We start from the raw sequence: 16,295 nt of genomic DNA, 5'->3' as shown, positions 1-16,295 counted from the left end.
TCTCCCCCGCTTGTGCTCTCTGTCAGGTGAATAAATCTCTTTTAAGAAGGAAAAAAAAAAAGATTTTATTTATTAGAGCGAGCGTGTGCGTGAGAGAGGGCACGAGTGGGGTGAGGGGCAGAGGGAGAAGCAGGCTCCCCGCTGAGCAGGGAGCCCGATGTGGGGCTCGATCCCAGGACCCTGGGATCGTGACCCGAGCCGAAGGCAGATGCTTAACTGACTGAGCCACCCAGGCATCCCGAAACTTTTCTTCAAAAAGTTTTTTTATGCTAAAAAAAAGACCCTCAGGATACCTGGGTGGCTCAGTCGGTTGAGTGTCTGACTGTTGATTTCAGCTCAGGTAATGATCTTCGGGTCATGGAATCAAGCCCTACATTGGGCTTCCCACTCAGCGTCGAGTCTGCTTAAGATTCTCCCTCCCTCTGCCTCTGCCCCCTCCCTCTCTAAAAAAAAAAATAATAAATAAAAATTTAAAAACTAAGTAAGACCCACTCTAACATCTAAACGTTTTAAAAAAGATTTATTTATGTATTTTAGAGAGAGAGCACAGGGGAGGGAGAGACAGAGAGAGAGAAGCAGACTCCTTGCTGAGCGTGGGGCTCGATCCCATGACCCTGATATTATGACCTGAGCCCAAACCAAGAGTCACACGCTCAGCTGACTGCGCCACCCGGGTGCCCGTAACATCTAAAACTTTCTAAACAGTAACTCCAGACCTGTTTTCCATGGCACAGCCCAAATGCCTGCAGTAGCACTTCCGAGAGGAGGATTTCTGTAAGAAATGGGAGGGAGAACGTGAGTTAATGTCCTGAGAACGAGGAATGGTGTTTATACGGGGACTTAAGACAACCGGCCTGAAGAGATCTGATCTGCAGTGGAAATGGGAAAGGCCATGGGCTTGGGTGCCCACTGTGGAATTTGTTCCTTTTTTTTATCGAGGTGTCATCGGAATACAACATCTCAGTTTCGGTGTACAACCTAATGATTCCACACTTGTACCTATTATGACATGAGCACCGTGGTCACCACGCAGGATGGTTCTGGGTAGATGCCCTGCTGCGCGGTCCGGCCCCAGGTCCTCCTCATTTGATGGCTGAAGTTTGCACCTTCCGGCCCCCCGCACCCATTTTGCCCACTCCCCGCCTCTGTTCTCAGTGTCTGTGAGCCTCGTTTTGGTTTTGTTTGTTGCTTTTTGTTTTTAAGAATTTATTTTTACGTGAGTAACCTCTACACCCAAGGTGGGGCTGGAACAACCCCCCCCCCCCCCCCGCCCCCTAGATCCAGAGTGGCGCCCTCTACTGACTGAGCCCGCTGGGCGCCTCATGTTTTTGTTTGTTTTTTTTTCAAACTATTCAGCTTTATTTGGACTTGAGAATCGTGACATTGGTACTTGAAGAAAGTCCCCTGGTAATATAACTGCTTTATCAAGTAATACAACTAATTGAAGGGGGGAAAAAGCCAGAAACCCCATCTGGAAACCATTGGAACTCACAAGGTGCCCCCACTCCCAGTCTTGACTCACTAAAGGAAGGGTGAACAAAAATGCATGCACCTAGGCTTTAAAAGAAAACCTCTTGGGGGGCCTGGTGGGCTCAGTGTTTAAGTGTCTCCCTTCGGCTCAGGTCATGGTCCCGGGGTCCTGGGATCAAGCCCCACATGGGGCTCCCTGCTCGGCAGGAAGCCTGCTCCTCCCTCTCCCACTCCCCCTGCTTGTGTTCCCTCTCTCGCTGTCTCTCTCTGTCAAATAAATACATAAAATCTTTAAATAAAAAGAAAACCTCTCATTCTTTTCGTTCGCTCTCATTAACACAGTGTCCATTGTATACACAGACCTAAGGGTTATTTGCAAAAGCACCCTGCGTACCGATTTCTCCTCTGGCGGGGATCTGAGAGCATCTGGAAGGAAGCGTGCGTGCACGAGTCCGTAGGGCCCCAGCAGCTGCAGCGGACGTGCAGACCTGCCGCTCTCCTGCGGGTTTCCCTGCTACGTTACTGTATGTCTAGGTGCCCTGTGGCTTTCGTCGGTTTATTTAAACAAGCCAGTTCACCCATTTCTCCCACTCCCACCCCCCCACCTGTGGCGACCACGCATCTGTTCTGAGCTCCCTAGCTGCTGCGGTCTCGGATTCCACATGTACGTGACAGCCTACGGTCTTGGTCTGATTCCTTTCACTTGCCATGACCCCGTCCGCTCCATCCGTGTGGTCACCAGGGGCAAGATTCCACTGGTTTTGACGGCTGGGCGCGCCGGTGCGTACCCACCCATCTCCATGCAGCCGTCCGCCAACGGACACCCGGGTCGTCTCCGTGGCTTGGCTGGTCTGCTAAGGCTGCAGCGGACACGGGAGTGCAGGGGTCTTCCCTTCGGATAAGGAGCTGGAAGTGGGATTGCTGGATCACACGGGAATTCTGGGTTTCGTCTTTTGAGGACCCTCCATCCCGTTCCCCAGAGTGGCTGTAGCAGTTGGCATTCGCGCCGGCAGCGCACGGCGGTTCCTTTTCCCACATCCTCGCCAGCCCGTGTCTCCTGGGAGGTTGGCCCTCCTGACAGGTGTGACGCATCTCGTGGTTTGCTCTGCGTTTCCCTCAGGATGTGATGTGAGCAGCTGGTCGTCTACCTGGTGGCCACGTGCATGCCTTCGCTGGGAAAATGTGTATTCAAGTCCTCTCTCCATGTTTTGGTTTTTGCCCTTTTTTTTTTAAGATTTTATTTTTAAGTAATCTCTACACCCAACATGGGGCTTGAACTCACAGCCCTGAGATCAGGAGTCACACATTCTCCCAACTGAGCCAGCCAGGCGCCCTGAATTGAATTGTTTATTTGCCACGGAGTTGTAGGAGTTCTTTCTATATTTTGGATATTAACCCCTTACCAGATAGATGGTTTGCAAATATCTTCTATTGAGTAGGTTGCCTTGTTAATTTGTTGATAGTGCAGTGGTTCTTTTTGACAACATGTTATTATGAAAAAAAAAATTTTTTTTAAGATTTTTTATTTATTTGACAGACAGCGAGAGAGAGAACACAAGCAGGGGGAGTGGGAGAGGGAGAAGCAGGCTTCCCGCCGAGCAGGGAGCCCGATGCGGGGCTCAATCCCAGGACCCCGAGATCATGACCTGAGCCGAAGGCAGACGCTTAACCGACTGAGCCACCCAGGCGCCCCGAAAAAAAATTTTTTTAAAGATTTTATTTATCCATGGGCGCCTGGGTGGCTCAGTTGGTTGAGCGACTGCCTTCGGCTCAGGTCATGATCCCGGGATCCTGGGATCAAGCCCCGCATTGGGCTCCCTGCTTGGCGAGGAGCCTGCTTCTCCCTCTAACCCTCCCCCCTCTCATGTACTCTCTCTCTCTCTCATTCTTGCTCTCTCAAATAAATAAATAAATCTTAAAAAAAAAAAAGATTTTATTTATCCATGAGAGACAGAGAGAGAGAGGCAGAGGAACTCGATCCCAGGACCCCAGGATCGTGTGACCAGAGCCAAAGGCGGACGCTTAACCGACTGAGCCCCCAGGTGTCCCTATTATGAAAATTTTTTAACATGTACAAAAGTTATAATCACTATGCAGTCAGTAATTCTTTTTTTAAGATTTTATTTATTCGAGAGAGAGAGAGAGCAAGAGAGAGCGTGAGTGGGGGATGGGGAGAGGGAGAAGCAGACTCCCCGCTGAGCAGGGAGCCCGATGTGGGGCTCGATCCCAGGACCCCCGAGATCATGACCTGAGCAGAAGGCAGACGCTTCACCGACTGAACCACCCAGGCGTCCCTACAGTCAATAAATCTTATACCTACCTCTTAGAGTCTACAGTTAATATTTTACTCTATTTTATCACGTAATTATTCATCTGTGGGATGGCCCTCATTTGCCTGATGTTTTTATGCGCTATTTGTCCTGGTCTTTCTTGTTAGAGAAGGGAAGGTGTTCTTCGACCGGATCATGTTGTTATATCAGATGACTGACAGGTTTTGAGGATCTGGGGAAACAAGATTCTCCTGGGATATGTGCCAAGTTCAGCCAAGGGCTGAATGAGTTTAAGGACATTTGCTTCTCAGATACATGAATCAGATTCTGAGCAAGATTTGTTATCCGCTTAAGAGGAGCTTCAACTGAAAGTAATTTCAAAGCTCTTTTTTGTGCATGTTCTCTCTGGCCTTCAGGTAATGCTCACTGGCCCACTCTCCGTCCATGCAGCCATCCCAGCTGAGGTTGGAGTTTGAGGGCGTGCGGGCGCTGGGAAGGGGGAGGGCGTGGGGGTGGAAGTGGTATCATTGGCATCCATTTCTCCATTTGGGGTTCATAGAGGAGTCCCAAGGGAAGGAGTCAGCCTGAAATGTGTCAAAGTTGAAGACCACCCCCATCCCGGCCAAAACAGGCTTTGCCACAATTTCCCAGTTAGTCGACCAGCTTTTCTTAACGTACAAATAGGGAGTTAATTTGTGATCGGGTGAGACTCCGAGCTTAGAATTCTTTTCTGTAGATAGGGAAGGTCACTACACGTTTTCTTCGAAAACTCCCCACACGCCTTCTGTGGATTTGTCTCTAACCCCCTAAATCAATCCGAGAAAGTGAAGAAATCCGGATCCACGGACTTCCGCTCGCTGGCTCTGGCCGGCCGCAGAGCTGGAGTTTGAACTCAGGCCAGTCTGGCTGCGGGTTCCAGGCCCTGGTGGCGCGAAGGGCACCACGGCACGCGAGGGCTGATTAACACAGGTCTGGACATCACTTGAAATAGTTCAGTCTAACAGCTCACACAGAGAGCCCAAGATGACCTTTGCCTGTTTGTCTGGTGGGTTACAAAGCGCCCTAGAATGTGCACGTGTGGGATGCTCGTGAGCCTCTGCGCACAGATGCAGCGCCTCCTGCCGGCGAGGCCGGAGGCAGGACTCAGAGGACCCTCCCTGCACACAGCCTCGCTGGCCAGTGTCCAGCCAGCCCCGCGAGTCCCTCCCAGCCCCCAGGCAAGCTTCCCTTTATCTCCCGGTTCCATCAGTGGCCTCAGTCTCGCTCGATTCCCATCCCATGTCCTCCCTCCCCTGCGCCCCTGTCCTCTGCCCCACCGGTGAGCACAGCCTCCATACTTCCCACATGTTTCACGGGAGTCCGGTTTTGAATTCCTGCTTTCTAGAGCATGCATCCTGATCTCGGATGCTTACGGTTCTTCCTGCTCATGCCCCAAGGTGGACCCTTCCCCGCTCACCACCCAGGCCGCCGTGCTCGCCTCCTGCCCAGCCTCCCTGTCTCAACCCGTGTGACGCATCACTGCCAGGTTCACGGCCCCCAGATGCGTCCCTTCTAGTGTATCACACCCAGCTCCTAGGCCGAGTCAACGCACACGGGGAAGCCCGTCCCTCTGCCGGGTCCTCCGCTGCCGGCTTCGGCTCCTGCCGCCCCTGGCTCCTCGCTGTACTGCGAGTCAGCCACGCTCTGCGTGAAGGCCGCCAGTGGCTCCCTGGTGGCCGCACTCAAGGACGGGCGCGCCAGGCCACGTGCTGCCTCCGACTGGGCCCCGAGCACTGGTGCGCTCCCTCCCGCTGTCCACAGGCTGCTTTATCCAGTGACACCTTCTAAGATGTGTTCAAAGGGTTTAAAATTTTTTTTTAAAGATTTTATTTTATTTTATTTATTTGTCAGAGAGAGAGTGAGCACAAGCAGAAGGAAGGGCAGGCAGAGGGAGAAGCAGGCTCCCCGTCGAGGAAGGAGCCCAATGTGGGACTCGATCCCAGGACCCTGGGATGACGACCTCAGCCAAAGGCAGACGCTCAATCCACTGAGCCACCCAGGCATCCCTCAAAGGGTTTAAAATTTTTTTAAAAGGTTTTGAAATGTTCAAAAGGGTCCAAATACGAACACCTGCGAGCTCAGATGAAGAGAGCTCAGCCGAGGGGTTGGAAGACCCCAGAAGGTTTGGGCAAGTGACAGAGAGGGCCTTGCCAGCCGTGGGGACAGGACCAGGCGCTCTGGGAGGATGCCCGCAGGAGCACGTTCCGCAGGAAGGGGAGGTGGGAATGTCTCACGAAGGGGATGGTGCTGGGTGAGTGCTGCTCGGCTTTCTGCCTCCGTGCTGTTCCTGCGTCCACACGGTGACCCCGATGGGGAGGCTGCGGTCTGAGAGCCGACGGACGAGCCTGCTGCGCTCGGAGAGGACAAGGTGAAGCGGGGAGGGCTTAGGACAGGCCTTCTGAACGTGCGGATAGCCGGATGTTGAGGAGGTGTGGGTGTGTCCGCGTAGACGCCCCGTATTCTAGGCAGGGAAACGCAAGGCCTGCGCCAGCACAGCCAAGGCCAAAGGGCCCAGTGGAAGAAGCTCTCGCAGGCAGAGGTGTTAGGACTTTTCCCAAACCAGGCTGCGCTTCGCCCGAGCCCGCGGCCCGAGGCCCCTGCTGCCGGAGGGCAAAGGGAGCCCTTTCAAATTCACACGCGTTCTTGAGAGAAACCCTAGTCCCGCCCTGGCTTCTACACTGCGTCCCGTCTGCACGACGTGGAAAAGAGAGCCTAGCCGACGTTCCCGCTCATTTCTTTATTTTTAACAAATAAAAATGCAGGTGCGCAGGTGTTGAAAGATGAATTGCTGGGTCCTTCACGCAGGCCTTCCGCCTTCAGTCCGACCAGGGCAGCTCCCGGCTCGCGGGATGGCTTAGCGGAGGCTCGCCTGCGCCCCGCAGCCCTGCTCCCCCGCACTCTGCTGCGGCCTTTGCTGCCGTCCGGATTTCCCCATATTGATCATCTTGAACCAGCGCACAGAGAGGAAAGACCCGAGGCCAGCCTCTGGCTCTCCCGGCCAGCCCTCTGCAGGAGTGGGGAGCAGTGGCCCTTCCTTTGAAAAGCTCTGATCTGGAACATAAAGGGATGGATTTGGGGAATGCAGGTGCAGATACAGGGCTTGGCCATGTGACCGGTGAACAGGACCCCACTCACTCTGGACCCGCGGCACTGAAGCCAAGGGATCCCAGCCGCTGAGGCGGGCGCTCCGCCCCTGGGCATCTGGGCCCGGCCCTGGGGCTGGCTTCCACTCCCCGGCCTAGGAGAGGGCACTGGGGGTGAGCCCGCACCCCAGGGCCCTCAGCACGGGGTCCTGACGGCCCTCCTGGCCCCTCTCAGCAGCCCCCCACCCCCCAGCGAGTCCTCAGGGACAGGGAGGGGGCTTCAGAAAAGTTCTGGGTCCTCAAGAACTCTTCCCCCTGGGGCGCCTGGGTGGCTCAGTTGGTTAAGCAACTGCCTTTGGCTCAGATCATGATCTTGGGGTCCTGGGACCGAGCCTCGTGTGGGGCTCCCTGCTCAGCAGGGAGCCTGCTTCTCCCTCTGACCCTCCCCCCTCTCATGTGCTCTCTGTCTCTCTCATTCTCTCTGTCTCAAATAAATAAATAAAATCTTTAAAAAAAAAAAAAAAAGAACTCTTCCCCCTCCCTGGAAGGGGGAACTCTGGAACCCCAGATCAGGCCAAGGACGTGGCAGATCGTAAGGGGAAATGGGTGGCAAACCTGGGTGTAAGCTGAGTTTAACGACGTCCCCCACCCGCGTCATCATCCTGGCCTGTGCGTGATTTCAGGGGCGCAGAACACTGGCCAGAATGTCTCATCGGGGGGAAGCGCCATGCACCGGAGCGTGCTGCCCGCAGCCGGAGAGGAACGGGGTCCCGGGTGCTACCAGCACTTTTGGTAAAGAGGCAGAACGGGCAGATCGCAGCGCGGGCGTCGCCTCGTTATCTGTTGTCAGCGGGGTGACAGGTGCCTGGCTGCGTATACAATGGGCTCACAGGTCAAAAGCTATTGTCTCCTCTCTGGGTTTACCAAGAATCCGTTCGATTTTTTCCCAGATCTGCTTATGCGAGTGAGTCGTAACTATTTTAAGTATACAACTGAGTTAACAATTATGTAAATCCATCATGAAATAAGCCGTAACTTCTGTGACCAGCAGGTTTGGAAAGAGCCCATGAACACAAACTCCTATTTGAGAAATGAGTGGCCTGAGGCAGCTGGGAAAGATCCGGGGTTTGCAAGGGTCACGCCTCACGAAAGGTGGTGCAGGCACCCCAGTGGCGGGCCCCGCACCTGCGAGTCTGGAGTAAAAATCCTATGTTCGGAGCGCCTGGGTGGCTCAGTCGGTGAAGCGTCTGCCTTCGGCTCAGGTCATGATCTTGGGGCCCTGGGATGGAGCCCCGTGTTGGGCTCCCCGCTCGGCGGGGAGTCGGCTTCTCCCTCTCCCTGGGCCTGCCGCTCCCCCCTGCTTGTGCTCTCCCTCTCTCAAATAAATAAATAAAAATCTTTTTTAAAAAATCCCATGTTTGGGCGCCTGGGTGGCTCAGTTGGTTAAGCGACTGCCTTCGGCTCAGGTCGTGATCCTGGAGTCCCGGGATCGAGTTCCTCATCGGGCTCCTTGCTCAGCGAGGAGTCTGCTTCTCCCTCTGACCCTCCCCTCCCTCATGCTCTCTCTCTCTCATTCTCTCTCTCTCAAATAAAAAATTAAAAAAAAAAAATCCCATGTTTAAGGTGTTTCTACGAGTTGGGAGTTTCTAACCAACACTTTCCAGTTCACCCTTGGAGCCCAACGGTGGGAGAGTCAGCCACGTGGCCGAGGACGGTCCCTCCGCGGACTGAGCCAGATGCCGCCTGCAGGCCTGGGGACGCTCACGAAGACGTGTGTCTCACTGTCAGTGCGCAGTCTGGGTGATTTCTAGGTTTCATTTTTGAAAACTGCCTAATTAAGGGATAATGAACAAAATGGACTTTTGTAAGCAATAGCTTTGGCTACATGAAACATTTTGAAGTGAGCCAAATGCTGCTGATTCATTTTAGAACGTGTGTGTTTGAGACTCTCACAGTGTAACACAGGTAAAATGGGTGCACGGCGGCGCCTGCGGGGACCCTGCTCTTCTGGACGCTCCCAAGGGTATTCTAGGCACAGACCACCCAAAATACATTCCACTCTGCTTTTTGCAGAAACTGTACCATATGTTATATGGCGTCTTCCTGCTCTTTACTTTGATTTTCTTCATCTAAAGTCTACTGGAGGCTATTTTGGAGATGTACTACCTTGTTTTTTTTTTAACAGCTACAGCCTATGACTGTCAGTGACGTTTAGTGAGGGGGCTCCCGGGAAACGTGGACGGGGCAGGGCTGGACCCCTCGGAATGCATGAGACCACCCCACTGGCGCTCAACCATCCGCCAGATGTCCGTGCACATGAGAAACTCATATATGATAACCCGAGTCTAAAAATCCCTTTCACATGTGAACATTGCGCACAGTCTTGGTGGCTGAAAATGCTAGCATCCTGGCGTTTCCCAGGCCGACCACCACAGGGCCCCCAGAAGGAAGCACGGTCACCGTTACTGCAAGCCGTGTGGTGTCGCCCACGGGACTGGGGACACCTAGTGCTTGTGCGCATGAACGGGGTGCACCCAAACCTCCCACTGCAGCTGGGAGTGACCGCTGCCTGGACTCAATGCATGACATCCCCATCAGTGACTTCCCTCCCTTCTCCCGTCGTGCTCACTCAGGACGCGTGATTTTGCAAAATTGTGTAGGTAAGAAAATTATGAGTTCAGGATAACAAAGGAATATGACCAGAAAGGCTACTATAAATTAACCAATTCCTGTCATTCGTGTAACTAGTCCACTGTGATGGATATTTACACAGTTTCCAGCTTTTGGTCTCGGGTTGTGAGTCCAAGCCCCATGCTGGGTGTGGAGCCCATTAAAAAAAAAAAAAAAAAGTAATCTTGGCAGGACTTGCCTTGGGTTTGGCCACAGCTTGTTTTTCCCAGATTGCAAATCATTTTTTAAAAAATATTTATCTATGGGGCTCCTGGGTGGCTCAGGTGGTGAAGCGTCTGCCTTCAGCTCAGGTCGTGATCCCAGGGTCCTGGGTTCGAGTCCCGAGTCAGGCTCCCAGCTCCATGGGGAGCCTGCTTCTCCCTCTGCCCCTCTCCACCCCCACTTATGCTCACTTGCTCTCTCAAGTAAATAAATAAATAAATAAAATCTTTAAAAGAAGATTTATTTGAGAGAGTGCGTGCGCGCAAGTGGGGGAGGAGCAGAGGGAGAGACAATCTCAAGCAGACTCCCCACTGAGCCTGAAGCCCGATGCAGGACTCCATCCCATCACCCCGAGATCAAGACCTGAGCCAAATCAAGAGTCAGATGCTCAACCGACTGAGCCACCCAGGTGCCCCTGCAAATCTCTTTTATTCCTGAATAAACTCAGCTTTTGTTGATAAAATCAATCAGTAAAAGGCACGCCTGCCATGAAAGTAAGTGCACTTAATCTTCACCTCGCACGGTCCCGGCACACCTCTCGCCCGGATGACTCAGTGGCCCCTGGAGCCCAGCCACCTCCCACAGTCTACACTTGGTGCACAAAGCGATCCTTTCAAAACGCAAGCTCCATGGGTCTTATTTGGATCCACATTCTAATAAACAGGGATAAACTCCTCCAACCGGGAATAAAAAACACCTAGGAGACAGTTGAAAACACAGGAAAGTGATTGGATAGTTGATGATATTAAGGAATCATTATTTTAGATGCAAATAGCAGTATTCTTGGTTATGTTAAAAATGGAAATTCACATCTTTTGGAGACACAGTATGTACTAAGACATTTGTGCACGTGTCTGGAACTTGCTTCGAAACAGTCCAGTTGGAGGACGGGAGGAGGAGGGAGGAGAGCAAACACACACGTGCACACTGGGTCCTCCAGTACCCACGCGGCCCATGCGCCTCGGTGAGCACTGTCAAGTGAGCCCAGAGCGGGAGCTTACAGACGAACTGTGCGGTTGTGGAAAAGAGGAATATATCCACCCGAGGTTAGGTTGTGACTTTTGTTTTTTAAATTTTATTTATTTATTTATTTATTATTATTTTTTATTTGAGAGAGAGAGAATGAGAGACAGCATGAGAGGGAGGAGGGTCAGAGGGAGAAGCAGACTCCCCGCCGAGCAGGGAGCCCGACGCGGGACTCGATCCCGGGACTCCAGGATCATGACCTGAGCCGAAGGCAGACGCTTCACCGACTGAGCCACCCAGGCGCCCCTAGATGGTGACTTTTGGATGCATGTGTCTACTTCTTCTCTCCACAGACCCTGTTGTAACTGCAGCAGTGAGAGCAGGCCAGGGAGGGCTCAGTGACTGCAGGCACCAGGTCGAAGCCACACAGAGGTCAGCTCAGAGGGCTCGTGCTGTCAGACTGGGGATGGTGTGAGCGTCAAAAATGGTATTGTTTGTAACAGGTTGAGTAAAAATCCGTGAGTCCTCAGTAACCAGAAGAGGGAGAGATTCGAAATTTACTCTATTTTTACAGCTACAGAGTAATTGATTCAGGCCAAGGTCATTAACTGATGGTAAAGCAGAGCAATCAGGCAGAAGGTCTGGGAACAGGGTCTTCACACCGAAGCAAAGTGTCGCCCATGCATCACCTGCTCGGTGAGAAGAGGACAGAGTCCCTTCCAGTGGGGCCGACCGGCGGGCAGCGCCACCTCACTGCGGGGTCGGCCTGAGGTCGCATGCACCCCACAAGAGGCAGGATCGAGGGCACACAGCATCACCCACAAAGTCTTCCTCCTAAAAATGGTCAGTTTGAGGAGCGCCTGGGGGGCTCAGTTGGTTAAGCGTCTGCCTTCGGCTCAGGTCATGATCCCGGGGTCCTGGGATTGCCCCGCTCTACCCCCATGGAAGTGGGCATGACAGCACATGGGCCCAAGGATGGGGTCTTCCTGGGGTGATGGATTAGGGTGACGATTGCCCAACTCAGTAAGTTCACTGACAATTATTAAGAAGGGTGAATTTTGGGACGCCTGGGTGGTTCAGTCGGTTAAGCATCTGCCTTCGGCTCAGGTCATGGTCCCAGGGTCCTGGGATTGAGTCCCGCATCGGGCTCTCTGCTCCGTGGGGAGCCTGCTTCTCCCTCTGCCTCTGTCTCTCATGAATAAATAAATAAAATCTTAAAAAAAAAAAGGGTGAATTTTATGGTGTATAATTATAATCTCAATAAAGTTCTTAAGTTAATAGAAATTACAGTATGCAAAAAAGGTGGAAGGACCGTTGTGGATTTAAGGAGACCAGAGACACAGAAGAACCAGATGTGAGGCCTGGGCTGGGTCCCGGCTGGGCAGAGAGGGGCATTATGGAAGGCATTCCAATTGTAGGGGAATCGCTGTGACAAACCTGTTCCAAGGCCAATGGGGAAAACCTGAATATGGACCAGATACCGCAGATTCTATGGATTCTGCCCCTTTTTCAGAGGTGCGGAAGGCGTCGGGTGAGCCCTGCCTTCCAGGGAGCACGGCTGGCCAACTCCCCCGGGCGTGGGGATGCTGAGGCCACAATGTAATCCAGACCCTGCCCGACGGGCCTTCTCCTGGGGGCTTCCCTCACTGAGTGCCGATTTTTTTTTTTTAAGATTTTATTTATTTGACAGAGACATAGCGAGAGAGGGAACACAAGCAGGGGGAGTGGGAGAGGGAGAAGCAGGCTTCCCCGTGGAGCAGGGAGCCCGATGTGGGGCTCGATCCCAGGGTCCTGGGATCACGACCCGAGCCGAAGGCAGACGCTTAACGACTGAGCCACCCAGGCGCCCCACTGAGTGCCGATTTACCCTTACTTTGCACAGGTCTGAGCTTGCTTCTCTTTTTGAAAACTAAGCTCAGTATGTTTTCGGGGAGACACACAGGTGCAGGAGATGGCCAGGCAGGAAGACCAGAACCACGGCTGCCTGTGGCGAGGGAACCAGGAGCATGCCGCGCGGACGGGCAAGCCAGACGGGCTGCTGGTCTCCTTTCCGGCCTGCTTGATGCACTGATGGTGGGCAACTTCTGAAGGTGGCCCCCGGCGATCCCCACTCCCCGGTTCTACGTGCCCTTGGGTGGTCCCCTCCTGAGTGTGCGCCGGACCCAACGGAACATAGCAACCGTGACGGGATGTCCTGTAACAGGTTGTGACGACTTCCACCGCTGGACGCCGCCGGCCTCGGGAACCCCCCCACCCCCCCACCCCCCCGGGCCCGGAGAGGCCCAGCTGGGGGGCGCTCAGACTCCTGACCCACAGGAACGGAGCTCTCCGGGAAAGCCAGTCGGGACCAGGCGGGATCTCAGTCCAGGTGCGAACAGGACGGTACCAGCTAAGACAGGAAGCTACTTAGGTCCCCGCATTGCTGGCACCTGGCACCGCGCGTTGGCATCACTGCCCAAGATTGATCGGCTGAATGGACACAACAGCTGAGCGGGTGTGGATGGTTGAGGACTAACCTATTAGCTACAGGAACAAGGCAGGCCGGTAGGAGGAAAGGTGGTCTATCCCCACCCGGACACGAGCCGCGCCCGGACAGCCCGTCCCTGCAGAGGACAGGAGAAAATGACAGCGGCAGACGCACCAGCACTTCGTGCAGCAGCCAAACTGCAAACATTTGGACCCCACTTGGACAGAAATGGCTCCTGGGTCAAGACCCCCGGCAGGCAGGGGTGCTGCGGGGAGCAGAGTGTACCTAGCTCGCACTTCCAGACCCTACAGCCTGCACAAGTTGCTCGCTGCTCATTTGCACACTTGGTTTCCAGCCCAGCTCCCGGGGGGGGGGGGGGGGGGGGGGGGCGTGCCTCAACTGGATCTCGTGGCTCAGGATGATCAAGTTCCCACGACAGCAGGACTGCAGGACCAGGACAGTGCAGGCTCCCAACAGAGGCAGGGACTCCCATCATGGGGCAGGCACGATACTGGGCTCCCTGCATGCCTTTCTCCACCACTTTCCCTGGCATCCAGCTCCCTGCTCAGGGAGCCGGCTTCTCGCTCTCCCCCTGCTTGTTTTCTCAAAATCTTAAAAAAAGAAAATCGGGGAGTTTATGTGGGAATGGAGAAAACCCAGCACTCCAGTTAGGAGTGCCAGACTTAGGTCCAAACGAAGGGTTACAGGCCTTAGGACTCCGCCTCCTACAGCAGTCACCGTCCCCCTCCACAGAGCTCTGGCCCAGCCTGGTCACCACCTGTGCCAAGTCCCGGCCCATGTACCCCTCACCCACATACTTTTAGGGACACCCTGCGCTGGTTATTTCTTGGATCAGGGGAACGAACCTGCTGCTGCGAATCGAAGCTGTACGGACACGCCCTCCCAAAACAAGGACAGACAACTGTGGTTTAGGTTTTATTTCATCATCATAAACTGAACTCTGCAATCCAGCTAGACCTGGGGATAAGGAACCGTGGAGCCCGCAGAACTGCAGCGAGAGCGCAGAGATTCTGGGGCATTTCGAGCAGGTGGGGGCGGAGGGATGCTCTCCTGAGCTACAGAAGGAATGGTCTGGTAGTTAAAACACAAGTCAGATTTATCAGATCTGTCCACAGTCAGCAATGGTGATCTTCTTGCTGGTCTTGCCGTTCCTGGACCCAAAGCGCTCCATGGCCTCCACGATGTTCATGCCTTCTTTGACCTTGCCGAAGACCACATGCTTGCCATCCAACCTGCAAACGCCAAAGCCAGCATCACCGCTGGGGCCAAGGACCAAGAAGCCGCTCACACTGTGCAGGAAGGGGACCGGGGCCCCACACCCCAACGAACATCCAAAGGGGGTCGTACTTGGCCTCCAGTACCAGCTCATGTTGACTCAACATTAAACATCTCATCCTTCTAGCTAAACCAACGGCAACACCATGGACGACTAGGAATCAGTCTCAAAAGGTGATGCAATATTCTCCAACTGCTGTCAAAAATCCTACACTTAGAACGGACCCCTAGGGGCGCCTGGGCGGCTCAGCAGGTTAAGTGTCTGCCTTCAGCTCAGGTCACGTTCTCAGGGTCCTGGATTGAGTCCTGCGTCAGGCTCCCTGCTCGGCGGGGGGAGTCAGTCTGCTGCTCCCTCAGCAGCTCCACACACCCACCCCCGCATATGTGCTCTCTCATAAATTAAAAAAAACCCCTAAAGAGCCAACAAGCACATGACAATCAAAAGTTACCACTCTCGTCTGCGTTTACTTTTTCAAGTTTTTGTTAGTCGTCTCTACACCCAACACGGGGCTTGAACTTACGACCCTGAGATCAGGCGTTCCACGGCCCTGGAACTGAGCCAGCCAGGGGCCCCCAAAGTAGCACCCAACTGAACTACTCAGCTAGGCGCCCATGCTACTCCAGGATCTTGCTTTCTGTACCACGGGACCCAAGTCTGTGGCCTTCTTGGTCCTCCCGCTACTTTAGATGGAAACCAGGAAAGGGGAGAAGCGAGGGATTAGGGCTCCTGGGTCGCCTCTGCCGTGTTCTGCCCTTACCACTCGGTCTTGGCAGTGCAGATGAAGAACTGGGAACCGTTCGTGTTGGGTCCAGCGTTGGCCATGGACAGGATGCCAGGACCCGTGTGCTTCAGGATGAAGTTCTCATCGTCAAACTTCTCCCCGTAGATGGACTTGCCTCCAGTGCCGTTATGGCGTGTGAAGTCCCCCCCCTGCGAACAAGGGCAAAACCTGTCCCTCCTGGCAGTGCAACCGGCCAACTGGGAAACACAAGTTTCATCTATCGAGGTTAAGGGAGACCCACATGGTCGGAACACCGCATGCACACCCAGGCTGAAATGCTCCAGCTCGCGCTCACATTACGAGCGCCACCCGCATCAGGGCCGCTGGGTTTCCTACCTGGCACATAAATCCCGGAATGATCCTGTGAAAGCAGGAACCTTTATAACCGAATCCTTTCTCCCCGGTGCTCAGGGCGCGGAAGTTCTCTGTCCGAAAGAAAACAGCAAACCCAGGTCCGTGCGTCTCCACACACGCGCGCACACCCGAGATTTGAGGTCGGTCCCTCTCGAGTTAAGAACGGAGAGCGGAAACTAACCTGCTGTCTTCGGAACTTTGTCTGCAAACAGCTGCGAGAGAGAAGGAGGGTAGTCAGCACAGGCGGGCTACTTAGGTGCTTGGTCGCCGCGTCCGCCGGGGCTCCTGGGTCGTGAGCTCGCTTTCCCACGACAGCAAAAGGCTCCTTCGGCGGCCATCGCGACTCCCGAAGAAGGACGGCTCCCGACAGCCGGAAGGCCGGCGCTGCGGGGCCGGGCGGCAGCGCGAGACGCGCACACGCCCCAGACCTCCCCCGACCGCAGCCGCCGCCCCCCGGCACCGCCGGGCCCTCGGGAGCAGCCGCCCAGGAAGCGTCTCCAAGCCCCACCGCGGCCCCAGCACGGCCCGGCGGGCGCAAGGCGCGGGGTGCGGGGCCCTCCCCGGCGGGAGAGCCCGGGGGGCCGGGGCCGCGGCGCCACGTGCGGGAGGCGGCCGGGCGCGTCCGCGTGCGCCGCCGGGGGACCGTTGGGCGGGCGGGGCCGGCGTCGTCGGCGCA

The 16,295-nt window shown here is 54.7% G+C and overlaps 1 protein-coding gene across 1 annotated transcript; it reads right to left on the bottom strand.

Moving 5' to 3' along the window:
• Positions 1–14,110: 14,110 nt before the first annotated feature.
• On the bottom strand, positions 14,111–16,053 carry PPIA (peptidylprolyl isomerase A). Its single transcript, XM_035026442.1, has 4 exons — positions 15,801–16,053; positions 15,602–15,690; positions 15,242–15,414; positions 14,111–14,440 (listed from the first exon to the last, which is right to left on the bottom strand). Exons 2-4 carry the CDS (start codon positions 15,608–15,610, stop codon positions 14,308–14,310), a joined length of 315 nt encoding a protein of 104 aa, XP_034882333.1. The 5' UTR covers positions 15,611–15,690; positions 15,801–16,053; the 3' UTR covers positions 14,111–14,307.
• Positions 16,054–16,295: the final 242 nt, after the last annotated feature.

Source organism: Mirounga leonina, unplaced genomic scaffold, assembly GCF_011800145.1.
Source record: "Mirounga leonina isolate KUSES-001 unplaced genomic scaffold, KU_Mleo_1.0 Mir_199, whole genome shotgun sequence".
NCBI lineage: Eukaryota > Metazoa > Chordata > Mammalia > Carnivora > Phocidae > Mirounga > Mirounga leonina.
This window is presented reverse-complemented; position numbering and strand designations above follow the sequence as displayed.